The following is a 27838-nucleotide window of genomic DNA, read 5'->3' on the forward strand; positions in this document are numbered from 1 at the left end:
CCTAAGAAGGGCAATTTGAGTCCATTAGATGACCTTGGCTTCTCACAAATCTACCAACTCAAAGGGCAAATTTCAGCTAAATGTCAGAAACTGGAGATGGCCTATGTATAGAGAGGGACTGATTAAAGATTTATGGAACCTACTGAATTGCCTCTCCTCATGCCTGCTGATCCCGCTGTGGGAAGCTTCCTCAATGCGATGGAATGACTATTATGAAGTGTACACGTCAGCAACACAGTTGTGAAACTATCCACATCTGACAGTTACAGCCTTGTATGAAATGTGCTTGTTTGTGAATCATACAAATGCTCTTGCTGATGCACCAAATATGTTACCATATACCATATCTATTTGGTAATAGCTCAAAGATAATATAATGATGCTATTTTACCCTTGCGATGTAGTTTGCATCATGTACACTAGCAATTTTACAAGGTTATTTTTGGTTTGCAAATGAATTCACATTGGTTCAACAGTTTTTGGATTGGGATTTACTATTGAAGTTGCTGGTGGTCTTTGTATGTTTGTTCCAAATGTAGTCTATGAGACATGAAAGCTATTGTACCATAGAAGATTTTGACAAATGTATCGTTGGAATTGTTTTATTTCTCCTAAATGTCTTCATTTGCTATCTATTTCCATTGGAATATTATATTTTAATTGATATTGGCTTGCGACAAAGATTAAGTTAATTAGTTGGTTGCCAGCCAATCACAGGGTATAAGGAGACAGACAACCACCACGCAAGCCAAGGAAGAAGATGCAAACGCATGTAAACGTAAAACACAATCTGTTCTGCCAAACTGGTGCAATTTACAAGTTGTTCAAATTAAAAAAGAAAAAAATCATCTAGGAAATATAAATTGATTAGTTTCAGACTCATCGTGGCAATGTTTATGGGACATCTAAGACACTTCTCACCTAACAGTCTTACTGTTCCGTGGTTAGAATTTCCATTCTTGAATTGAGTTGACACTTTCTAGTTATTAAGAGCATATGTATCATTCAAAGATCAATCAAAGTAATCATTAGAATATGTACTACCGTCTTTATTTCATTATTGTTATTAATCTTCCACGAACGCTGTTGAGGCAGCGACAGAAGAGTGACAGTGACTGATTGCCTCATTAAAACTAAAACAGAAGTGCCTCACACAACTCACACCTCTGGATGAGAACCAGGCCACTACTGCATGAATCAAAGGTCCACCTGCCAGATGTGGTGTTCTTGTTTAGCCATCATTTCAGTACTTCACTGCTTTCGGTGATTGGTTCTGATATAGTTTGGATTCTAAACCACGACTTTTTCTCTCACCAGCATCTGTGGCTCAAACGACAGTATGTTTTACAGTGATTACACTCCAATAATTCTGGGGAAAATGTTCTTTATAGTAATTTTATGCAATTGTAAAATGCTTAAGCAGTTGAGCTGCGCAAATAGACTTGTCTTGCCTATTTTTCTGATTTAGCAAGAAATAGTAGAACAGTAGGTACATTCCAAAGAAAAAAAATATGCAACGAAGCACAGAAACATAACTGATTTTTCCTATTTTGCGTTTGAATATACCGGTATTGTTGTTTTGGTTTTGTGTTGCAGTGTTACATGTACTGTAAAGCGCTTTGGTACAGATAAGGCTGTTGTCAAGGCACTATATAAATGAACTTGAGTTGAGTCACTATAGAAAGGATAAAGAGGATAGCTTGAATAGAAAGGAATGAGAGGAAGCCAGACTGAGCTGGACACACTGATTGGGTAGGGACTGGGACTATTTTAGGGCCTGACACCATCATTGCGAGTCAGCCGCGGCTTTGGAGCCGAGCCAAGGGTTCAGCACGCACTTGGACGAATGAGTGAGGTGTGCGTTCCAGGAGGATGACTGTGCTGCGATGAGTGGGAAACAGAAGGAGGAAAGATAGGCGGCAGTAAATACAGCTCACCTCTGCATGCAAACAATAAAATACATCTACAATATATTATCAGTAACAAACTGAAGAGCAAATATGTCATCTGTTTGTTCCATTGGCACGCAGTAGGAGCCATTGTGTTTGTAAATTGAATCATGGAACTGAGGATGAAAAATCTGTAGTGGGTGCGGTGTTGTGGCAGGGCTTTTTTTTTTTTTGCTGACTGAGTAAATGAGGAAGCCATTAAGAGGTACTACTTGACAGAACCTCTTATGTTAATGAACTTGTTAGGAGATGTGGCATCTAAACATACATAGATGTTTCCAAAACCAATAAAGTCCTCGGGTGTCACATCCAAATGTTTTTTGTAACAAAATACATGTTTTTATCATGATTTGACTCCTCTTTCATATCATCTAATTTAGAGCTCAAATTGCTTTATTTGTTTTGCCTTTAATGGCTTTTCAAATTGATTGGACGTCCATTACTATCAATGGCAGCCAGAGTTAAGACATTAAGTGTGTGACAATGCTTCATTTTACAGTACTTCAGTCTTTGAATTATTTACATTGTTATAGATTGTACATTTCCAAATGCTTTGCATTTTCAAATGTCCTCTTAGACGCATTCAGACATTTTGTCAAGTGCTAGTAGTGAATAACCGGTCTTAAATTTAATGGAGACGGCGTTAAATTATCTTTATTAGATTTTGAGGTTGCTTTAAAATGCAGATGAGCTGTTTTCACTGTAACAGGTTTTGCCTCACTGCCACTAGGATAACACATTCCGAGCAAACCAAATGCAACCATACATTGACCGTGAATCAAACGAGAGTAATGGTCTTGAAAAATGAAAGTGCCGGAGAGCAGATTTCTGTATTTTTTTTTGAGTGTAGGGGGCTGACTTTATCAAAGTGCTGTCTGCACACTGAAAGCTTGAGTGACAGCACATTTTACCTGAGCAAGTATTGGCAACGGCATATGTTTTCTTCTTGATACCAACTTGTGCTCTGTCTGTCAGGTTTTCTGCGCTGTGTCGTTTGCTTGCAGAAATCTTCCAGGTGCAGTGAATAATTTAATTTAGTTTTGCAGTTCCCCAGTACTTTTTGTCGCTTTTAATCAATTAAAGCTTTAAATCTATGCTGGCGTCCCTGGCAATGATGGTGGTGCATACTAAGAAGCTGTGTTGTTTTCTCCGGAACCTTTTATAAGGGAACCACAAGATGTCTCTCTTTGCTTAGTTACAAGGCAGCCGTCCACTAGTGTAGTACCACAAATTGTGTTACATCTGTCTGCTCACATTAAATTAACATGAAAATCCTCATACTGTCCCTGCTTTTCAATGTCAGCCATGAAATCATCACTGTTCGGTACCACAGTTGGTCAAATACGATTCAAATTGACGTAACAAGTCAGTGGAATGAACTCTCATTCATTTTCTGTACCACTTATCTTTACAAATGGTCATGGGGCCGTGGTTGAGAAGTAGGCAAGGGGCAACCTGAATTGGTTTTCAGCTGATCACGGGGCACAATGAGAGTGACAACCATTCAAGCACACGCTCGTACCCAGGGACAATTTAAAGTGTCCAACCAGCATACCACTCAAGTTTGTCTGATGTGGGAGGAAACTGGAGTACCCAAGGTTGGAACCCCAGGTCCCAAATTATGAATTACTAAAGAATAAAGGCTTAGTTAGTTTTATTTTATAAATCCTTTGCAACTATCTATCTGGTATTGATGCCCCCGGATGGTGGATCAGTGGCCTGAGCCCCCCACCTGCCATTTTTTTTGGCTTGGGTTCAATTCAATGTTTGTGTGGGATTTGTCAGGGAGGGCATCCAGCGTTAAGCTTATGCCAAATCTATCGTGCGGATTGACTGTTTTGCTGTGGCTACCACTGAAGGGATAAACCAAAAGTCAGTCACTGAGTATTTGTGCTGTTTAGCATCTCACTCCTAAATCCCAATGATTTTAAGATGTGTTTGAATCCATAAAGATGCATTGCAACCATAACCAGCATAATATATGATGATCAAAAGAACTTACTCATTTTCAGCAGCATGGCACCCACATATAAATGGTGGCTTTAGCCTTCCATCTCAGCTCTGGTGTTTCTGATGTGCATTTAATTGCCACCAGTGTCTCATTTGGTCTCAAGCGTTCTCACTGGCCCTTGAAGGACGATGTCTGGTTATTCCTTTTAAAGCCTTGCTCCTTCTTTTAATGAGACCTTTGGGGCTGATCTGGCTTTGACAGAAAAGGGCTTGACAAGCTCAGTGAGCCCAGGCGAAAAAAGTCACATGGAATCGAAGTTTAAGGGGTAAAAAAAATCGCATATGTGAGTGTGAGACAAAAATAGAAACGCAACTACAAGAAAGAAGTTATGGATGGAAAATGTGATACAGAAAGGATATTACATAGTATTGGGTACATTACTTTAATGGGTCTCGTGCTAGCTGTTAGGGTTATTCACTTGCCTCCAACTGGTCAAAATTCCTCTATCCATTACAGCCTTCAATTTACTTTGAACAAGAGTGAATTACTCACTGGAATTTATGGGATTAACAACCAACCAGGCATTTGGCAGTCAAGGCAAACTACTCCTTGTTGACGTTGTAGATAAAGCATTTTAAAAAATCATTGAAAACCACAAACATAAACTGTAGCTTCACAGATAATCTGGAATATACTAGCAAAGAATGCATGTGTAACCTGCTTTACTTTCTGCACACCGTAGAAACCAGAGGATATGCTGATTGCAAAGATAAATTTAGAATCTTAATTAGGATCACTTTGCATTGCTGGAGGAAGCTTTGACAAAAGCAATAACTCAAAATAATGGGCGTGGCATCAAACTGCTGACCAGGGACAATTCTGAGATCCAGCATTCTTGTTTCGTACAAAGCAGTCTCAAAGGTCTAGTAGGTTGTGTGTAATTTTTATGGTGCCCACAAGCGTAAAAGAAATCAATGCGCTAGAGTTCGTAAGTAGACCAACATAGCCGTAAGTCTACAGTTGTTTTATGTCACTTTATTCACAGTGTCTCCCTATTTTTTTTAGAATACTCTTTACACAGAAATAGAACACTATTTTACAGCAGTAGGATTGCTTTACTGACTTATCATATTTGAATGTCATGATGCAGTTCTAATGGATTGGATGACTGCCAGCTAATGAGTTCACTGTAATATATAAAATGTTGTGTTTATATACTGTATTTATGACTTTATGTCTACTTACTAAGGAAACTGTCCTTCAAAACATAATTCATCACATTTTTGTTGTATCTAAGGTCTTATTCTGTCCTTGTCACAATTTTTCAAAGCAATGCATGTTTAATATTGTCCAATTGGGCAAGGTTGTATGGAAGCATAGCGGATTTTGTATATTTCTACCTTTCTTTAATTTATATGGATCTATTGATCCAAAAACAAGGTTTTGTTAATTAAATATCACGGATAATACATCTTGAAACACGGTTTCTTTAGTGCCACAGTTTGTTCTTTGATTGATGCACTCCCTTCTTTGTAGTATTGCGAATCGACTTCATCACTGGTTTGGGGGGAGGCGTTTTCATCCACTGGCTCCACCTCACAGTACAACGAGTGAGCGAGTAGATGTGGGACGCAACAAGCTTTCTTTCTATTCCTTTCTGCGGGCTGGAAGTCCACGGACTTGGAAAAAGCATCTTCTTTCTTCTGTGACGGGAAAAGGGAGGAACACGGAGAAAAAAAATGTCAAAATCTTCAACCACACACTGGAGAAATTAAAAATCAAAAAGGATATTTGCCTGAAATCACCATCTCCCATTCATCCATGGGTGGACCGATGATGAAAATGTTGTGTGTTATTGGACATTGGACTAATTCATCTCATTGTTTTGATGGAGGTTGTTCTATCTAAGGAAAACATTTCTTCTTTTCGCCAACAAATTTCACCACTGCTGGGAATTGTCACTGCAAACAGAGAAGTTACGTTGTATTGTTAAAGGTAAGATAATCAACTATGCTTAAGACACCAACATCTAAAGTTCTCTCCTTGCAAAGCAATGAAGAAATCTTCCACAAGTCAAGTAAACATTCATGGAAAGAAGTTACCGTGCGCTTCCTCACAAAGACTAAAATCCACGGTTTGAAATGTCTATTCTCCCCGCACAAATCCAAGATGCAACGAGGGGCCTGGCTCATGGCAATCTTGGTCAGCATCGCCCTCCTCATCACCTGGTCCAGGAACAGAGTCCTCTATCTTCTATCATACCCAGCCGTGACCAAGATCCATATGGTGTGGGCTCACAAAATGTCCTTCCCGGCCGTCACTTTCTGCAACAAGAACATATTCCGTGTATCCAGCCTAACTAAGGATGACCTATACCACAGCGGATACTGGATGGATCTCTTGTACGCCAACCACACAATAGTGGAAAAGAGCTTAGCTATCTTGAAGGAAAGTCACAAGCGGAGTCTGCTAAGTCTGCTTGACTTCAATGGCTACACGCAGCCGCCCAATTACCAGTTCAACACTACTGAGATGATGGGCCGCCTTGGACACCAGATAGAGGACATGCTGCTGGAGTGCCGCTTTCGTGGTGACACCTGCACTGCCAAGAACTTCAGCACTGTATGTGGATGGAGGTGTTTGTCATGCATGGGAATGATTGGCGATAGTATCAAGGGGTGTAATGTGAAGGAGTTCCTGCTGGAAATACAATATAGTGGGACTATCATGTTTAACTCCTGACATTTTCTTCTCTCACACTGTAGTTGTAAAAGCAATTTTTCAAATATCCCCTCTAGATCCTCTGTTCAAAAAGCTCCATCTCATAAATGTCGAAATTTACTACTTATATGGCTATAAAGGTTTTTTTTTTTAAGGATTGGTGGCAGTCTAAAAAAATATTGCTGTACAAAATAGGTCGGTTCGCAACCTTTCTTTCTGTTTCTGCACTTATTTGATTTTTAGTTGTAGACCACCTTTTCTTTAAAATAATGGATTGTCAGATAATGTTGCCTTTCTCAGTGGACCGACAGTATACAAGTCATTTTACAAAAACAATGGCTGACTGAATTAGGCCATTATGGCTGTAAAAGACATTGCCTTTTCTTTATATTTACAGACCATTTTATTTTTATCCTTAAAAAGCTTCAAATGTGAGTTTGCTTTGCTAACAATGTCACGAGTTGAAATATGACTGTTCATTATTTAAGCACCCTATCTAGGTTGGAATTAATCTTTGATCTACTCTAATTAAACATCCATGTCTTTGTTGAGGAAGAAAAACAATCTCCGGTGTTGACTGACAGCTTGGGGTGCAAATTGTAATTCACAGGGTAATTCATACATGAGCTGCAATTGACAGCTTAGACTATAATACTATCAAAATGTTTTCAAAAATCTTAATGGGAAGTGCATCACAGTTACTGGTATTTTGAATCAGTCTCTAGAAGGGCAACCTTCTTGTGCTGCTCACGTGTCAATAGACCATGTACCATCTTAAAGGATTTTAGAGTCAAACTATATGATAACCTGCTTCATATAAGACTGAAAAGCTTTGATATCCATCTTTCCAATGTTGTTTGCCTTTTATAAAATCCTGCAGGTTTTCATATCATATACAAATGGATCCATATTGATTAATCTGTCAGTACTTCAGTCTGGATGTAAATTGAAGGACTTCAATTTAATCAACTCTGCCACTGAATCCAAAATGCGAGGTTTCTCACTAATTTGGTTGGGTAAATCTTTTTGAGAAAATGACACGTCAATACTTAATTAGCTTCAAGACATGCCAGTCAGTATCTTCTAGCGACACAATTACGTTTGTTTGTGGGCTTTGGCTGGCTCTCATTTAATAACTAATCAATTGTCTCCCCTCCCATGGGAAATTTTGAGTGAAATTGGCCTGGAATTAATAGTCGTTGCTGTTAAGAATCAATTGAGACTTTATTCATATGTTTAGTATCTGGACCTTGACATTATCACATGAAGTCACTCCATGTTTGTAGAAAAAAATGATGTTACTAAATATTGTTTTGTAAAAAGTATTGATAGCTGAATGCATATAAGCTACTGAGCACCCTCCACTGATCAAATTGTGCACTAAATTCATTCCCTGATTGCTTTATTTATTTCTATATATTATGTTTTGACAGATTTACACCCGCTACGGAAAATGCTACACTTTCAACTCGGGACTTGATGGCAATCCACTGTTAACCACTTTGAAAGGAGGCACAGGGAATGGACTGGAGATCATGCTGGACATTCAGCAGGATGAATACCTTCCTGTCTGGGGTGACACAGGTAAATGCTGTTGTATGGTTTTTACATTATACACATCTAACAGTCACATCACACAGAGTAAATGATGTCAGTATAGTATTGTTATAATTGTACAACTTTGTACAGTGTGCTGCGATTGGCTGCTGAGGAAAATGAATGGATGGAAGCTGTAAGCAACAGTAATGCTTTACTGAACATTCTTATTCAATAAAAATCATAAATAAAACAAAAAATATTTACAGTCCTGACCTCCCTACCTAAAAGATACGTGGTTAACTTGCAATTTCTAGTTCTCCTATTTCATGAATTTGGAGAAAGGTCCTCTACTGTATTTTCCACACTATAAAAAAAAAAAAAAACACCGGATTATAAGACCCACCTTTAATGAATGGCATTTTTTTTTTAAAGTTGTTACAATACTAAGTTGCACCTGATTAGAAGACTGTCAGATTTGACAGCCATAATAGCATGCAGAATTAAAGACCAAAGTCACTCTTTTTTTATTTTTACTTGCAAGGAGAATGGTCGCTGAATCCAACCTTAAAGGCAGAGATAGATAAAACAATTGTGGTGTCTCCGTTTGAAAACATTTACAATCTTAGACACATCTTGTTTAGAATATGGATAAACAAAACGTCCTTCATTGATGGCAAGAAATGAATGGTGCTGAATTTTTACCTAAAGTAAGAACACGTTTATCAGTTGCAGGCAAAGCTTTGACTTTTTGCAACAAATATATGATAAAGGATAATAATCTGTGCTCCTCTTACAAAGATGTAGTAGTAATGGTGGTGGTAGTAGTAGTATAGGATTGCATCACCCATCCACTCGATGGAGCTCTGCTAAAGGGAATTTCATCCAGTGATTAACCAATATTATTCCATATCTAAGGCACACTGCTGGCGTTTAAGAGAAGTGAACTCTCTTGGTTGAGCATATATAGTTTATGTATTTACTTAACACCCTACCAGGCTGTGCATTCTTTTGTCAAATGTCATTAATCTAACAAATAATCTTGGCTTCTAGCATGCTGTTCTGCAGTACTCGGCATCCCTACCGGGAAAGGAGAAAGAAAAAAAAAAAAAACAATCCCACACAAAAAAATATGTTACTCAAGGCCAGATAAATTTGTGTGGCGTGCTATACTTATATCCACAGATGAGACCTCCTACGAAGCAGGAATCAAGGTTCAGATCCACAGCCAAGACGAGCCACCCTTCATTGACCAGCTTGGATTTGGCGTTGCCCCTGGTTTTCAAACTTTTGTGTCATGTCAGCAGCAACTGGTACCCCCATTGCTACCATATTCACAACCGTTGTGCACTCCGTCACCCCTGCTTTCTCTTCCTTGTTTGCCTTTTGAAATCTCTCCCAAGTCCCTGCAACTAAATTTGATCAAACTGCTTTGCAGCAAATACTGAAGTGCTTCCAATTTAATGAGCGCCATCACTGTTAAAAGCTACTCGTTACAGAAGTTGTTGTTTCTGGATTTTTCATATCTATTTTTAGTCGGTAGCGGTTGAGTTTTGAATAAAAGAAAAAAAAACAACACATGCAATGGTCAGTAAGATTGAAGGATCAATACATTCTTTCCAGATATTCATCTGATGAAAAAGATTTAAAGAATGTGTAAGGAAGAAAAAAAACAATCTCTACACTAGAGACTTGTTTTGCCCACCATAAAATTAATTCCCTGCCATTTGGTGTGGGTGGGCTACTACTGAGTGGTAAATAGATGGGATGAATATGTCCTCAATGGCAGCCAAAATTAATTGATAAAGAAGTCACAAAGACGCCTAACTCCCTTCAGGTTTTGGTGTCCGGACCCATTAGGCATATATTCCAGTATCAGCATCACAGTACTAAAAATAAATAAAAAATGAATAAATAAAAAAAATTGCAAAGGCTTTGTTGTTGCAGACAAGCTTGAATGTGCACTTTCAGTATTCAAAGCATTTTGAGCTGATTCAAACTGATAGATTTATTAAAACGTCACGTTTCATGTCGATTTTGACCATCAAATCCAGTGACAACTGCCTTCGACAGCACCATGCTGTGAAACAAAAAGCTGACATTTCAGTCTCAGGTGGCCTTTCAATTCTGCTGGAGAAAAAATGAAAAATGGCCTCGCACAAATGACTAAAGCTTTCACTCAGCCAACCTTCTCCAACGGCCGTCATTCAAATTAACAATATATTGTGTGCAATGTGTCGCATGGGATTGTAAACAGTGTTTACGTCTCAAGGTTTAGATTTCCATTTGATTTTGGCTCCTGTTTTGGCAAAAAAATATGAGCATGAATAATATGGGATGGTTGAGATTTATTTCTACCACAGGCACCTGGACACCACAAAAAAAGGAACATGTTCTTTGTATCATTTCTGCTCTTAATGTTGGTCAAAATAATAGAAAGAAGTATACTTATTCAGATATTTGCAAGAATAAAAATAAGCGTTGCTATTAATCAGGAGACATAGACATTGTCATTTTTAAACATGACAGCAGTGTCATGCATCCTTGACCGTTCCCAAAAAACATATTTTTCTTACTGTCATTTTAAAAGGTGCCCTATTCATTCACTTGTGGCTGTTATTAGTAGTGCTTACCTTGAATTGACAGATGGAGTTTTTTTTCCAAACGAGGTCATTTTAAAACAAAAAACAAAATTCATCATTTTACTCCAACTGGCATCACTCTTACCCACCTAAATCTATTGGTTTGTGTTCTTTTGGAAATATTAGAGGAATTATTAGCAATTTTAAGAATAAAAAAATGTTGTTTCAGTATGCCACTATCACCCTGGCTTTCCCTTTTTTAAGAAAGATAGGCTTTCAAATTCTTATTTGACGATTTTTTTTATTCCTTTTTTCTATTTATACCAGAATTGATACGAATTGTGTACACAACCCCCCCCCCCACCCCCCCCCCCCCCCCCCCCCCCACCCTCACCCAGACGAAACATCCTATGAGGCCGGCATAAAGGTACAGCTTCACGCTCAGTCCGAGCCTCCTTTCCTCCACCAGCTGGGCTTCGGGGTGGCCCCCGGCTTCCAAACCTTTGTTTCTACCCAAGAACAAAGGGTAGCGTAAAGAGCAGAATATTTGTTTGGGCTTGCTGCATGCCACAATGTCCACTGTAGTTCATCCAAGCCACCTTCCCTGAGGAGTGAAGTCATCTCCCCTCTTGTAATGTATGTGTGTGGTTGTAGCAACAACATGCAACATCTGCACTATTTCCCCAGTTGACATTGATTTAAATTAAAACATTCCAGCTTCAGATGTTAATCTCAGCTCAGTTGACATTTATGCTTTTATGCATTTTAGAATTGGATTTAACACATTACCATCAATAGTTTGTATTGAATGTGAGTTTTGATCTGACTTGGTTGTAAACAAGACTTGTATTAGCTGCAGATTGGTAATAATTCGATATTTCTATTAATTGTAATCCATTTCTCCAACCTTGAAATGAGATTTTGCAAGGTACAAACAGTTTGAAACACATTTCCAACTTGCTACTGTTGTAAATTAGAACAAGAGCACAAATGTAGCTTAGGTTAAATGGATTTTATGGTTAACTGAGAGTTAAGTGGCTTTTGTAGTGGCTTTTATCTCCATCATCAAGTTGGAGCTTAATTTTCAATGTACTTAAAACATGCCTAAAAAAATCCCATAAAGAAATATTTCTTCCAATATTTAGAACTGTAAATATACACATTTCAATCAAGTGTTATTTTATGAAGAGCAAACTAATCCTAAAGGGCTTATCAATATGAAATTTGTGAAACTTGTAAAACTGGGACAGATGGGTGCCAGATGGTGACCAATTTGAGTTATTGTCATTTTTTTATTATCAAGCCGTAAAACACAAAAAGCTCAAAGGAATCGTCGCCTGCATCGATCACTGCTTTATTTTTTAGTAATAAAACAGATTAGGAGGCTGTATATTATGTTAGACTACACTTAATAGAGTATCAATATGTCTATCTGTATTATGAATTCTTCATGTAAATGTTGGATTAGATTGCAGTAAAATGCTGGTTTTAACCTCAGAGTGTTTAGAAGCTCATTAGAGTCTGCACATTCATTGTTTTATGTCTTGTACTGGCAAATCCAATTTTCCTAGTCAGCGTAACGAGATTTAATAGGGAAGGAGATTGAATTGGACATGTTCACTTTCATATTAAAATAGATTTAGTAGGGTTTTGTGTGATGCCTGCCAATTGAGGCACTTGCCTCTTCTTTGATTGTTTGTTTGTTGAAAAATGTCTTCTAGTTGTGGTGTCCAGTGTGAGCCAGTGTCTATTCCCATGGTACTCTGCGTCCTCTCACTATGGGACTAGACCTGCATCCCTAATATTCTGCATGGCGTCTGCTTGCTGCCATTCGATAGTGTCAGTGTGATCGAACGATGTGCGCTTCTTATTTTGTCTTGTTTTTTTTTTTTTAGACTGCCTGTTGAGTTCATGTTTTAAGCTGGAGATGAAATGTGTTGCTTGTTGCATTAACACACCTCTCTTTCCTCAGCTTCAGTATCTCCCACCGCCCTGGGGAGACTGCAAGTCGACTGCCATCGACTCAGAGTACTTCTCCACGTATAGCATTACCGCCTGCCGCATTGACTGTGAAACGCGTTATCTGCTAGAAAACTGCAACTGCAGAATGGTGCACATGCCAGGTGGGTAAACGACGGTGCATATTTCATAACAGCTCACGCTTGACTGTCTTGTGATTACAACACAGGGACCTCTACTGTGTGCACACCAGAACAGTACAAAGATTGTGCTGACCCAGCCTTAGGTGAGCTCACACAATGCAACATTAAAGTTTTAACTGCTGGTGAAATAGGTTTAACTTACTTAAATTAGTAACTAAAAGTGTTTTTTTGTTGTTGTTGACACATTGCATCTTCAATTGTGGACTCAAAAGCAAGATCATTCTTTCAGGGAGTAGCGCTAGACAGGGAGGGTTAGGGTGTGATGCATTTTGAATACTTAGAAGAAGTACTTTTTCATCTTTGGGTGCAGTACTTTCTAGTGTCAGTCATTATTTGCTTTCATGGAAAGTGAACGATGGCAGCGACTGCAACTCTCTTGATGTATGCTGGGATATTGTTAGCACAGTACGCATTTGACAAGCTTTGATCATCCACAGACTTTTTGGTAGAGAAAGACAACGATTACTGTGTGTGTGAGACCCCCTGCAACATGACTCGCTATGGCAAGGAGCTGTCCATGGTTAAGATTCCCAGTAAGGCATCAGCTAAGTATCTGGCTAAGAAATTCAACAAAACAGAGCAGTACATTGGGTGAGTATGACTGAGCAGTATCAATAGTCAGTTACATTAAGTTAGTAGTAGTTCTTAATTTTTTTTGCACCAAGTAGCAAATCAAATAAATAATGTAATTTTCCAGGCTAGCTTTAAATCACACTGTTCAGACAATTGAATTAAAATGTAGTTGAAATTGTAAAGAAACTTACATGCATTTTTATTGTACTTAATGATTAAGAGAAATATTGGCAACCAGTATCTAAATGTTAATTTCTAACAACGACAATCTTGCCAACTACATTATTTTCCAATTGATTTGACTGTCAATGACGTAAATGCTGTGTGTTTAGAAGTAAATGGCATTTGAAATGCTAGTGTTTGGGTTACCCCACGTAAAGACTGAGACCCCTAAACTAGAGAAAGCGCCTGTACCATGAGTATTATGCAAACCTCAGTCCAATCCAAAGGACTCAATGCGTGTTTGTCCGCCTTTTCTTCTTTTTTTTTCTAGTCTCCATGCAATATGAGTCTCCATCGTTCACCTTCAATGTAACAATAATGAAAGTATACTTTACGATATGTTGACCGTCACCCACGGGGATTTAAAACAAAGTGTTGGCTGTGCTCCTGTGTGTGTGTGTGTGTGCGTGTGACTGTACTCCCTCCAGGGAAAACCTATTGGTTTTGGACATCTTTTTCGAAGCTTTGAATTACGAGAAGATAGAGCAGAAAAAGGCCTATGAAATTGCCGGGCTACTCGGTAAGTCTGCAGAAAAGTTGATGGATACTTTGACAACCGTATGATTATTTTAGACAGGCACTGAATGACAAGTGACGTGCATGTCCATTCACATTGTTTCTTTAGGTGACATCGGAGGACAGATGGGTTTGTTCATAGGAGCAAGTGTCTTGACAATACTCGAAATATTCGACTACCTATACGAGGTAAACACAAACCTAAATCACTGTTTTTCCCTTTTCATTTCTGAGGCTTAGCTGTTGTTTGGAATTTCAGGTGTTCAAGGACAAAGTTTTGGGATACTGCATGCGCAAGAAGCGGCCACAGCGCTGTCCCAGTGACAACCTGGTAAGATATCATAATCTCATTCAATGCAGTTGTTCACATAAATTTGACAACTTTTTTTTAAAAATTGGGTGTTCAATCCTCAAATTTACAACTTTAGGATAGGCAATTTGGAAAAAGTATTCAATATTACGTTTCTACTAAGTATTAAATTACTTGTTACTGGTAGTGAATACATGGTAAATAATTGTCAGATTTCCATCTTTGTCTTGATATTGTAGCCGTCTTTAGCTGTCTTTAATTCTAATGACATTAGACACACTTTTCGACCATTGCATGTTTTTACAATGAAACATCATATTCTTTATTGATGATATGTACAATATGCTGGAAATTAACCCACTTTAATATAATCATTTGAGGGTAGCCTGTATTTCTTTTCTCACTTAATAAAAAGGTTTCCCATTTAGTGCAAATGTTCTGAAAACAACAACATTCTAAAAAAATGTTAACTTGGGTTAAGGTAGCAGTGCAGGTTATTCTTTTCACACAGTTGAATAAACTAACAGATTTAATTGTTTAAACACTTAATAACAGAGTTAAGTGTACCTACCAGCCACATACTCTTTTTAGACTTTATTGTATAAGCTATATAAAATAACTTGCCAAAATAGTACCTTGTTAAAATAGTTAATTGCCATTTAATCTGTGCACTGCTCCAAAAATTTTTTACCAGCGGATAACTTTTCTCCTTTTTGATTACAATAAAGAACCTTCTACAAAAATATCAGTGAAATGATTAGTAAAAAAAAATACACATGGGTCTCCAGTAATTTACCAAACCACAATTGGTCATCATTTAAAGACCTTTTAATATGTCGCTTTTTTACCTGACAAATAATGTAATATTTGCTGTATTGTGCACCATCCATGCCATACGTTCACCATCTTCTCCTCTCAATGTTTCTCACATTGCCCACCAGACACCTCACTAGTCAAGTAAAATCTATTTATTTTCCAAATTTGTCTTTCATCCACTTCAAGTCCTCGAGCAATATAACGTCCGACTTCATCCATTCTTCAACACCAGATGCATTGTGCTTTACTTTCATCTCAGTCACCCTCACCCATCTTTCTTTTCATGGTGTCTATTCCAGGACTTTCCAGAGAACCCAAGCAGCCCTGCTGTCACGCCTAATCATGCCCCCAGGTAGCACACCACCAACCCCTAATAGATGCTCCCACGCTGTCATTAAAACCATCTCATACATCCACATTCCCCTCACTAGAAACCATGTGCTGGGAAAAGCCTAAATTTGCAAATATTAGCTTTATCTAGCTTTCCCAATACACATAATTACCAAATAAAATAATAATATTCAAGACAAAACAACTGCCCAGCATAACAATAATTGCAATTGAGGACAGACATATTTTAAAGACCTCGCTGGTGGCCATTACCAATTAATGATAGGTCATCCAATGAATTTCCTCCCAGTGCAAAACAATTGGGCGCCCATCGCCGTCACTGGCACTTAAAAGTTATCCTACTCGTATTCTCCCAAGTCCAGTTAAAATGGATTGGACGTCAATGCACTGCAGCAAGTTTCTACCTGTAGTTAACCTGTAATTTATCTCGGGGAACTTTTTCTGACGGGTTTGATTCTCTGCTGGCACCAAGACTTTGTTCCCCTTAGCAGCAGCACTTTATTCAGTGCCGCAGAGTGTACAGTCCACCAGGCTGTCCCCTGTGGAAAGGCATTATGTATTCATTGAAAGGATGCATTACTTCCCAGTAGCGCTGAGGCTCTTTTCTAGAGACAGCACATCACAGATAGCATCACTCGATGGATTACGCTGAGCTTTTATCACAGCATTTAAAAAGAACTCCTTTGTCTGAGAGTACCTTCCCTTTTCTGACAGGCACATAAATGGCCATGTAGTATGGGAAAAACCTATTCTTTTCCCTCCTTCAATAATTTTTAAATCTTCATCATGTTCAAATTAGTTGGAAGTTTTCCCTCCCTATTAGGATAAATAACATAGTACTACAGGGGTGCTTCGGTCACCTGAGATGAATAAACACCTCCATGAAATAGACACCATCCCCTAATTAGTCAATGGGTAAGTGATCCCTTAAATTGATGCCATGCACTAGTTTGTTTTTGGTTTAACATGAGAGGACACATTTTAAAATATATACATTTTTGGTAACGTTTTTATGGCTAAAAAGGGTTAAGGGTAGTTCCATTCATTTTAATGGGAGACAGAAATTTAGGTGTGGACACTAGAGAAATTAAACTCTTATTTCAACTTAACATAGTACAACAATCTTTCTGTAGCATTCGTCAATAAATACATTTAATAAGTGACTCAATAAATATCGAATATATCATTTATTTTTATTATTATTTATTTTTTTACAAGGAAATACATCAGCCAGTTTTTCAACAGATAATCCCTTAAGGTTTTTTTTTCTATGGTTAGTCATTACTTAGTATTTAGGAACTGACAGCACAAATGAGGGAGGCAAAAATACATTTAACTTTTTTTTTTATAAACTTTGGCTCAACATTTACATGTTTTAATTGTTTCTCTGCTTTGTTTTCAACTTATAAAAAGTAGGTGGGAGAAAAAAAATATAATAAAACGTTTAGTGAAGAAATTGGAGCTTTTATAGGCCATATCGCTTAGCTCTACTTTCCATATCTGATGTTATTTTTTAAAATCTGCATTTGAATCTCCAGGTCAACATTTCCATAAGTGAATCAAATGGAGAACTAAAATTGTTCTGTTTTTCTTCTCTCCCTCCTTTTTAACGTTTCCCCCTTCACACGTGTTTACGTCTGCTTTACACTCATTCTCATCATCACCCCTTTGTTTGATCCCCTTATTCCGTCCACCCCTCTCCCCGTATTTCCGCAGAGCACCTGTGACACCCTCAGGAGTCACTCGGACAGTCTCGGATTCACGCCGAACATGTTACCTCGTCACCCGACTTTAGGAAACTTTGAGGAATTTGCTTGTTGACTACCTGATAGTTTTTTTTTCTTTGGGGGGGGGGCAGAGGGGCCTTTACAGTAAGCTGTGAAATACTCATCCGAGGAAAAACAAGGTAGTAGTGTACAGTAGTTTATCAATGCCTGAATAGAAATCGAATACTATGATCAGAAAAACAACTCTGAAACACAACTCAGGTTTAAACACATCATTTATTCCCGTTTTTCAAAATGTCAGTTTTCAGTCTTAGCGTGTCCAACAAATAAATACCAGTTCCTACATGAGAGGGGAGTAAGAAAAAAACACAAGAGAGTAAATTGCACTGCTCAGCCTAAAGCAGTTGACTGATTGTTGCCTTTCATCTTATATTCATTAAGTTATTTGTGAACTATAAAGAGAAAAATGGAGTGATCATACACTTGCATTTTGTTAGCTGATCCTGCAAGTTGTTTTTTGTTCTGTTTGAGATGCTGAACAATTTTTTTGCCTTTTACTAATGACCTCAATTGTTTTAGCTCATTGAGAGTAAATGGGCCTTACTGAAAAGACAACAAATGCAGTTAAATCGTTCAAATGAAGTCCCCTTTTTAAATAGAAAAAAAGTTGTAATATTAATAGAAAAAACACATTTCCATTAGTCGCACCTAAGACTTGTTATACTGTGTATTTATCAGATTATCATAAATTTCCTTAGAATTGAATCAACTTTGCAAAATCACAAAACTATGGTTTAATTTGAATTGAGATAAAATGTTCTGGTGAATTAATTTTTTTGGAACAAGTTTTAATGTACTCTACAGATGAATTCTCCAAAAAAATTAAAATTTTTAGGAAATCACATCATGACATCAGTTAATTTAACCTTTCAATGACTTTATATGAACTTTATTCAAACTGAGATTTTTTCTGGCAATATTGCTACTAAATTCTTTTACAATCACGTGATAATTTTATATAAACTTCGTTAAAATGTCAATTTTTTCTGGCATTTGCATGAATTATTTATAAAAATTTCTACTTTTTCCTTTATCACTATTTATTTTGCTTTTTTTTGTTCTTTTTGCCACGATTTCGTGGTTTAATTCACTATAGAAGTTTGAAATACAACATAGAATGTTAATTCTCACCAATGTAAAACTCTCCCATCAAATTTACTCAAAACTTCTTCATTTATCAATCAGCACAACGGCTTGTGATAGTAATCTATTGTGTAGAAAATCTCCAGTTAAACTTTGAACTAAATAGTGTATATAAGCAGAATAAAATGCCATGAAGAAATTCTATACTGCTCATTTTGTCACCTCCAAATATAATATGTATAGGTCTAGACCAGGGGGCAGGGACCCTATGGCTCGGGAGCCATGTGTGGCTCTTTTGATAGGTGTATATGGCTCGGGAGCCATGTGTGGCTCTTTTGATAGGTGTATATGGCTCGGGAGCCATGTGTGGCTCTTTTGATAGGTGCATATGGATTTCAGCTAAACTGGGAGGTAAAATATGGGAACCGCTGTTGAGAGCTTAGTCCTGAATGCATCAGTAGGAACGTTACGTGAGCATTGTGGTGCCTACCTGTAGTGCGGCTTTAAACAAACAAAAAATCCCTTCGATTCTTCTGCATGCATATAATTGATTATCCATGATTAGCAACAGCGTGACAATGTTCTTTCAGAGAACATTTGTACTTTAAAAGTGGTAACATTACTACAAATAAAATTTTGGATTATGGCTCTCAAGGAATAACATTTGAAAATATGAATTGTTTATGGCTCTCTCCGTCAAAAAGGTTCCCGACCCTCAGTCTAGACTCTAGACAGGCTGTTTTCACTTGTCTTTTCACCATGTACTGTAGACCATAAGTGTCTTGGTGATTAGCATTATTGTGACTGAGAAACGTAAATGATTGATGCACATATTCAGTTCCTCTACGACACAAACGCATTGTACAATTCCACCGTTGTAATCCTGTTATTGTACTTATCCTAAATATACCAGAATATGTAACAATTCACAAAATGAATCTTTGTGATGCAACAATATTGAAGTATAATAAAGTCGATATTTACCCATCTTACGCCCTTTTTTTCCTTGTGCCGTTTGTACCCTTTTGCTCCTGCGGCAACCTTGTATAAATTCATCATTTGGTTGATAGAGTCGACTAATGTGATGCGGTGGAACAAAAAATCTGTTGATTATTCTGTGACTGTTGCCGTGAAGAAAAAAAAAAAACCACAGAAATCAGTCATCAGAGCAGTTGTGGCTTGGCACCGGTACATCTGGAATAGTTTTCATGAATTTAAATATTTATTTTTGTGGGGCATTAGCCCCAAGATGACAATTCAAAGAAATTAGTGAAAAAAATATATTAACGTAAATTAATGACATTTCAGCCACCCAATGGTAGCTGCAATACTACCTAAAGTGCTGCATTTACTGTATGACGTTTAAATAGCAAAAAACGCATAGAAACTATCAACCTATAATAATTAGGGGGTGGGGGGGGGGGGGGTCAAGGAAACACCATAATGTCCACTTTACTGAACACTCAATCTTATTGGCTTCTACCAACAAAAGAAAAAAACAATCCACTCATTGGCAAATAAAAAAGCGAAAGCCATATCAAAGAATTCCACAGCTGACAATTCACACAATGTGTGGTTTTTTTCCACTCCAACTTAGTTCACTTCCACATGTTGAATTGTACACAGAGCCCACAAAATATAACATAGCACAGTAGTATGAAATCAATCTGACAATTAAGAAAACAAACTTCACATTCCAGCATTAATAAATACAACCATATTTCTCCATCACTAACTTACAAAAGAAGTTAAAGAACTGATAGCTGCTCCGAATACAACTCCGCTTAGTTTTTTTTTTTGCATAAAAACCTGCACAAATGATATTATAGAAGAAATGTGTAGGAAACAAACAAAAAAGGCTACTTACTGGTGAAAAAAATTAGGAGTTAAGTTTTGTCCTATTCTTACGGTTAGATGTGTGTTTTTGATCTTAGATGGGTTAAGTATGGCTCATAAAAATAAAAAAAATCCTCAGTCAAAATGTTAACAAAAATACACAGGCTTCTATTTCCCCATATTAAGAAACATGCTTGTTCGATTGTTGCGTAGCATTTTTTACATCAATTTGGTAACCCACTCCTGTCGTAGCCACAAAAAAAAAATCTAATATTACCCATAATAAATGGTCCGCCATTAAACTACTATAATGATATTGGCCCATTTATTGAAGACCTGCTGCAAAAACTGTTCACAACTCTTAACAGAATACGTTTTTTTTTTGTATGTAAAGAAAAATTACATTAGTTTTTCATGCTGTTTTTGTAAGTGTCATAAAATGGTGAAGCTAGTGACCGGATAACAGAAAAGTTATTTTCGCTTTTATTGCTGGGGATCAACTATTGTAAAATTGAGATTTTAAATTTTAAGTTGTGAGTGGATAGCACGTGACTACAATAGTTGTCCAGAAAAAAATGACGTTAGCAATCCACAGTATTTATTAGCCTTAAAAGCATTTATCAGTGGCCCACATAGTGGTTAGTCTGCTCATGTCCGGCTCATTAAAAATGTTGGATTGCTTACATCATTCCCCAGAGAAACCAATGTTCCAATACATGAACTTATCCTTTTTTCACTCAATTTGGTCAGCACACTGCACTGAAAGGGCAAAGCTCAGCAATTAAATTTTCATAGCACAGATATTTACAACTAACTGAAGTGCAGCAAAACTTTGCTGAGTGCATTTTTTTCAAACTTGCTGATGTCTAAAATGTTTTGCTTTTTGTTTTTAGGAGGAGCACAATATTTGTCGTTTGGGGTTGGAAAACAAACTGTCAAAGTATGAAGCTGCAATTTATAAACAACAGCCACTCACACCCCCTTTTAAAGAAGCCAACTCCCAATTGTACTTATCGATAATTGTTCCAATTCTAATTGACGAGTATACTTATCAACGAGCCAATCTCGCCCATCTAGAATTCACACCAGCTTGTGTTGTGGTCTGTTAAAATTAGAATTCATTGAAAAGAGTATTGTGAGCACTGTGTGCTAGGGAACTAATAATATGGTTTGGATAAGGTGTTTCCACAGGGACTGACCTGCAGGAATCTGACTCTAATGACCTGTTGGTGTGACGCGACAACCAGACTGATTGACGGCCGACGGGAAGGACGCAGAGGATTTATGGCGGACAGAAGTCGGCAAAGTAAGGATGCTGCAAAGCTTCTTCTGCGGAGATCCTCTGCACCGGATTACATTTCAAAAGGTTCTGTGGAAGGAGCAAGGTAAAGACTGTCATAGGGGTGTTTTTGTTTTCCATTAACAATGATATTCATCCAATTCATTTAAATGGCAACTGGCTGTGAATACTCACCTTAAAGCAGGGGTAGGGAACCCATTGGCTAGGGAGCCACATGTAGCTCTTATGACGGGTGCTTATGGCTCGCCGCTAAACTAAGTTAAAATCTGGACACTACGTCTAGAGTTGCTTTAATCTTCCAGTTTTTAATTAAACCTTTCTGCATGCATCCCATTGATTAGCATCAGGGTAACAAGTTTATCAACCTAATTCTGAGACTTTTTCTATTTAAAAGGTAGTGAAATGACTAAAAATGCACATGTTTTCATGTATTTTTAGTTCTAGTAAATTCTGAGTATGGCTCTCAATGAATAACAATTGAAAATATGAATGGTTTATGGCTCTCTCTGTCGAAAAGGTTCCCGACCCCTGCCTTAAAGCATCATTGACAGCACTAGACAAACAATTGGTTGAAATTTGGTGCCATCAATGACAGCCAATGTGAGTTAACAACTTCATTGTTGTAAATAGAATGTGAAGTGTACCTGGAGTAGGTCTCGACCCGTGCTGCTGAGTTTGGGCACTACGTTTACAAGCGAAGTGGTGGCGGGATACAACGGATATGGCTGCAGAGACAAGAAGGACACCTTCAGTGGTGTGTTTGCACGGCGAGATCCTTTACTCACGAGGTACCTTGTAATCTGGGAGCTTGGTCATTGTCTGCCACTGTTCTTCCGTTGGCGTGCCCAACAACGTGTCATTGGGTTAAAGAAAATGACAAATAGCTAAAATCTTTGCAATAATTTGGCATTGGCTCCTTGGACCCACACCAAACTGGTTCATTCCATGTAACATAAACGGGTTCAGAAAAAGGATATCTGAAGATTCTTTTCAACTGGTCATCTACATCATTCCCAGGAAATAAAGGCCTTCCAGCGTTGGCAAGTTCTAGATCCAAAGACAAAACAACAATTGAATTACTGAACAAACATTTAGATCCAGTAACTATAAATGTTCATGTTTCACACTGTAAGCTGTGAAAATGTGTTATTTATATTTGCTCCAAATGATTAGAGCTTCCAGTGAGAGTGTACCTGCAAATATGCAGCCCGCTGACCACATGTCGATGGAGGTAGAATAGAGTTTAGCACCAAATAGTACATCTGGGGGTCGGTACCACAATGTCACCACCTACATGCAAACACAATGTTAGGATTCAGACACATTTCAATTGAATTCTGAGCAGAATCTCTTCTTTCGTTCTGGGCGTCGACTGGTGCGACTCGGCTCTCATTGTTTTTTTCCCTCCCATGTCAACTGTCTACGGTGGTGAATACAGCCTTTGACACTGAGTGAGTAAAATGCAGTCAAGTGCAGCACAGAGCAAAGACAATAAATCACATAAAGTTTCCATTTGCAGGATTTCCATTGTTGAGATGAAAGAAAGAAAAAGGTTTAGGGTTGGGAGCCGTTTGGACACTGATAAAAAAAGCAGTTAACCATTAAAAATAGCCTAAAAAAGATTCATCCCCAAATTGCAAGATTCCATATTGCCATGGGGGATATGATGCTTTTTGCACAAATGTCATCAAAAAAACCTTCAGATTCTAAGCTGCTGTTTGTCATATGAGATTGCCTTGCTTGTTACCCTGATGCAAAAATGGCAAGGTAATGTGTTGCCACTTCATGGGGTAGAGGTTTGTTCACCTGTCTGCTATGTGGGAAGGTGTGGTTGGCCACTTAGCTCAATGAGTAAAAGGTCAATTATCTTATGTCGCAGGTGTTGCTCCTTATTTTTATGTTCTTATCATGGGGGAGTCACCAAGAGTACGTCAGCGGGATGCGAAGCAGCATCCACTCGGCGGTTTGCTCTGCTTTGTAAGCTTACATAATTTCCCACTTGAAGATACAATAAAATACTAAGTATTATCTGGGAGTGAAAAGAGACCAAACAACAAATACTACTATCTAACCCTGGAGAATGGTGGACCAGTGGATAAGTCATCAGTTTTCCACCTCCTTGGTCTTGGGTTCAAATCCTAGTGCTTGCAAAAATTTCCTTAAATTATTCAGGTAAATGAATGAGATAAAAGTACAAGTACTACTGCTTTCTCTCACAAGGTGGTGGCCCAGTGGATAAGTTATCAGAACCCCACCTCTGTGGTGCTGGGTTCAAATCCTAGCGCTTGCAATGATTTTTCCACTATTATTCAGGTAAATGAAAGAGGTAAAAGTACAAGTACTACTGCTTTCTGACACAGGGTGGTGGCCTAGTGGATAAGTCATCAGTCTCCCACCTCTGTGGTCCTGGGTTCAAATCCTAGTGCTTGCAATGATTTTTCCACTATTATTCGGGTAAATGAAAAAGATGAGTGTCCATGTGCTACTACTTACTATCACAGGGTGGTGGCTCAGTGGATAAGTCATCAGTCTACCACCTCTGTGGTCCTGGGTTCAAATCCCAGTGCAGGCAGAGATTTTCTAAATATTATTCAGTTAAATATATAAGTACTCTTGGCTAAGTGTCTAACTGAATAAGTATTCAGTGGTGGATGAAACATTTAGTCAAAAAAATGCCCAAGTGTTTCAGGTAAATGAAGGAGACAAAAGTACAAGTACTACTGCTTACTCCCACAGGGTGGTGGCCCAATGGTTAAGTCATCAGTCTACCACCTCTGTGGTCCTGGGTTCAAATCCCAGTGCAGGCAAAGATTTTCCAAATATTATTCTGTTAAAAGAATAAGTATTAATGTCTAAGTGTATAAGTCTTCAGTAGTGGATGAAGCATTTTGTCCAAAAAAATGACTAAGTGTTTCACCCCATTTCCTTGGATAAAACGTTTCAACACCTATGTATAAGTGGGGCACGAGTTGGTGTAGTGGGTTGCACACTCGCCTTTGCACGGAGAGAACGTGAGTTCGCTTCCCGGTGTCGGCGGTTCACTGACCAAGCAAGCGGTCGAGGGTCGGCCGAAGGCCGACCCGAGAACGCCTTTCGCACATACAGGTCCATCAAGTGTCTTCCGAACTGCCGAAGGCAGTTCGGAATATAACCTTTTGCTGAAAAGTATGACTAAGTGTTTAATATAAATTAAAAAGATTTTTCTTTTTTTTTTCCCCCTTCTTCTTATTCCATTGACCAATTCTTCTTTCCAGTTATTTTCAGCCAAACGACGGCAGCGGGAATCGAACCCAGGTCTCCCAGACGGGAGTCCAGTGAACTAACCTCTGCGCCAACCAAGTGACTACACTTTTCTTTGTAATCATTTGAGTGTCTTTCCAAGAAGTACACAGAAACAATTAAGTGAAAATGTGTGCCGACCGGGAATCGAACCCAGGTCCCCTGGACGGGAGTCCAGTGAACTAACCTCTGCACCAACCAAGTGACTACACTTTCTTCAGTAATCATCTGAGTGTCTTTCCAAGAAGTGCACAGAAACAACTAAGTAAAAATGTGTCCCAACTGGGAATTGAACCAAGGTCTCCCAGACGGGAGTCCGGTGAACAAACCTCTGCGCCACCAGTGGCTACACTTTTCTTAGTCATCATTTGAAGATATTGACTACAAATACATAGAAACAATTAAGTGGAAAATGTATATAAACTATATATCTTTGATTAAAACTCCACAGCAAATAGGAATAAAAATGTATTTATATTAGTAGAAAAATGTGTTTTCTCCTAATAAACTACTATAATGAAATACATTAGTACTTCAATGCTGGAATAATCACCAATAAAACCTGCATATTTGATTGGTTCAATGTAAATATTATTTAATGCAGGTTGTTGTGCTGCGTGCACAAGTGTGCAACTGAAGCCTATCAAAGGTTGTTTTAACTTTAACATCTATAAATGATTTTTAAAGTTTAGTGCATTTGTCAGTTAGCCATTATTTTACCTCAGCTGAGTAACACCTCACAGGAATGCCAAACGCTCGAGCAAGCCCAAAGTCAGCCAACTTCAACTCACCATTCTGCAAACGCAACGGACACCTCAATAAAATAATAATACATCAGAAACTTGTGCAGAATCTCCGGTTTACTCACTCTGTTGATGAGGAGATTTTGTGGCTTCAAATCTCTGTGAAGAACGTTGCGACTGTGGCAGAAAGCAAGTCCTTTCAATAACTGGAACATGAAGGACTGCAAAGAGGAAAAAACATGGAGGCACTCAGTATCAATCATTTGACTGCATTTTTCAAGGGACACATTTTCATATTTTGAGCACAGAGAGCTTCATATCATAATCAGATCTTTTACAAAATATTAAATAGTAATTAAGTATTTCAATGCATAATCAACGATAAATATGTTTTCTTACCTTTACGGTTTCAGGGTCTAAATCTCCATTGCAGCTGTCAAAGTACTTTTTCAAATCCTGCATGTTAAAAATAAATACATAAATTCATTTTGTTTTTGTCTTTCAGCAGTCAGATTTTGTTTTTGCTCACCTGATCGCAATATTCAAAGACCAACGTCAGCTTCTTGTCACTGTGCAACACATCATGCAGCCTGCAAAAGCCAAATCGATCTATTTTAGTGCCAAAGACAATAACAAACGTCCAATCATGTAAATTTAAATTAAATCACTAATACACATTCATTTGAAGGTTGGAGTTTAATTCAATTGCTGCCAGACCTTTGAGACCAAAAAGTGTGAATGTCTATCACTGCTAATGAGAAAACATTTGAAACTAAAAATTGCAATTTGTGTAGACATTTTGCATACACAGCAGGTGAACCTAAATAATCATTCTATTATAAAACATTAGCTTTGTTGCAGGTTAAACTAGACAAAAGAGACTTATTTTGGCAGTGGCTCCTTAGCCAGTAACCGGTCAAATAGTCCCAGGGGCTATTTAGCCGGTAACCTGTCAAATATCCTATATGGCCCCATATGGCTATTTAGCCGGTAAAAATTCTGTAGGGTAAATAGTAAGAAACTACAGCTGGGGTTCAAATCCCAGTTGGGAAACATATTCCCTTAGTTGATTCTATATATTTGTAGTCAAAACCTTCCAATAATGACAAAGCCAAGTGTGGCCAATTCGTGGTGTAGTGCAATTTATTTTGGCTGGGAAGCCGCATGCGGCTCGAGAGCCCCGTGTTCATCACCACTGGGCTAGTCATTTATAAGTATCTATAAGCTTATTAAAGAGGACTCCATTGATGTGAACGCTTCTCTTAAACCTACACCCATTGTATGTTTAATCCTCATCTAGATGCACTGACTGACCTGACAATGTTTTTATGTTTGAGCTCCTTCAGCAGGCAGATTTCTCGGAGGGCAGAGCTTGGCACGCCCTGTAGGGGGAGAAAGTGCTTAGTATCACCGGCTCGTACTTCAATGCACCACCACATGTTTGAATTAAACAAAAATGAACACACCTCGTCGTCGTCGTCCAAACGGACTCTTTTTAGAGCCACTATTTCGTGCGTTTCTCTGTTTTTAGCTTTGAATACCGTCCCGTACGTGCCTGTGGATTGAGTTGGGGGGAAAAAGCATGGATCGTATTTATCTATTTATGTCATTAATACGTGCCTCCACACAAGTGTACTATTCACAAACATAATATACATTGATTAACCGTTGTTCCTCAATAAATATAGAATCCGATCAGTGAAAAATGAGTTTGTCGGCTGAGATAAGCTAGAGCTATACGACAGCAGCAAATATGTGTTAGCTTTCCGTGAAAAATAGTCTAAAAAAACAAGATCTTACCTTCGCCGATTTTTTCGAGTTTTTCATATTTCTGCATGGTCACCCAGGTTGAGCCAGTTGGACCGAACTAGTGACCAAGCCCCGAATTTAATGAAGTGGTTACGGTACGACTGCTAGCGTTAGCTTGACGCTAGCGGCACTTGCTGCTCTGCAGAATTCTGCACAGCCGAAATTCTTGGTCCCCCCCTACAGACCGAACCTTGTATTACATCAGGGAAACTCAGTATGTATACACTACAATACTACAGTGGTATATATACTCGAGAAACACTACGGATTAGTTATAATAAAAATATATATATATAAAATCTCATCGTGGAA

At 38.2% G+C, this 27838-nt stretch overlaps 2 protein-coding genes across 10 annotated transcripts in view; one reads left to right on the plus strand and one right to left on the minus strand.

Annotated features, from left to right (window-relative positions):
- Positions 1-19551, plus strand: part of asic1c (acid-sensing (proton-gated) ion channel 1c) — a 46709-nt gene extending 27158 nt beyond the window's left edge. For 2 of the 9 annotated variants that reach the window (XM_077725278.1, XM_077725281.1), the window contains exons 2-11: positions 8055-8205; positions 9343-9470; positions 12712-12862; positions 12928-12984; positions 13339-13492; positions 14125-14216; positions 14322-14401; positions 14472-14543; positions 15638-15690; positions 17406-19551. In XM_077725278.1, coding sequence (XP_077581404.1) covers positions 8055-8205; positions 9343-9470; positions 12712-12862; positions 12928-12984; positions 13339-13492; positions 14125-14216; positions 14322-14401; positions 14472-14543; positions 15638-15690; positions 17406-17484 — 1017 coding nt within the window. In that variant the 3' untranslated portion in view covers positions 17485-19551. Of the gene's footprint in view, positions 1-5462; positions 6523-8054; positions 8206-9342; positions 9471-11137; positions 11266-12711; positions 12863-12927; positions 12985-13338; positions 13493-14124; positions 14217-14321; positions 14402-14471; positions 14544-15463; positions 15480-15637; positions 15691-17405 lie in introns of those variants that run through there. The other 7 variants (XR_013327487.1, XR_013327486.1, XM_077725276.1 and 4 more) reach the window with 7 other exon arrangements.
- Positions 17538-27695, minus strand: cdk5 (cyclin dependent kinase 5). Its single transcript, XM_077725283.1, has 12 exons — positions 27518-27695; positions 27184-27272; positions 27032-27099; positions 26247-26307; positions 26117-26173; positions 25843-25938; positions 25695-25769; positions 22889-22985; positions 22673-22742; positions 22488-22548; positions 22340-22420; positions 17538-21764 (listed from the first exon to the last, which is right to left on the minus strand). Exons 1-12 carry the CDS (start codon positions 27552-27554, stop codon positions 21678-21680), a joined length of 879 nt encoding a protein of 292 aa, XP_077581409.1. The 5' UTR covers positions 27555-27695; the 3' UTR covers positions 17538-21677.
- Positions 27696-27838: the final 143 nt, after the last annotated feature.

Source organism: Stigmatopora nigra, chromosome 9, assembly GCF_051989575.1.
Source record: "Stigmatopora nigra isolate UIUO_SnigA chromosome 9, RoL_Snig_1.1, whole genome shotgun sequence".
NCBI lineage: Eukaryota > Metazoa > Chordata > Actinopteri > Syngnathiformes > Syngnathidae > Stigmatopora > Stigmatopora nigra.

Bases quoted from the DNA above. Each gene is read 5' to 3' on its own strand.
- cdk5 (XM_077725283.1), bottom strand. From the start codon at position 27,554: ATGCAGAAATATGAAAAACTCGAAAAAATCGGCGAAG. The intron at 25,770-25,842 runs GTGAGTAAACCG...TTGCGTTTGCAG, and splicing joins AAAATCTCCTCATCAACAGA to AATGGTGAGTTGAAGTTGGC. The intron at 22,743-22,888 runs GTACACTCTCAC...CTTTGGATCTAG, and splicing joins AGCGGGCTGCATATTTGCAG to AACTTGCCAACGCTGGAAGG.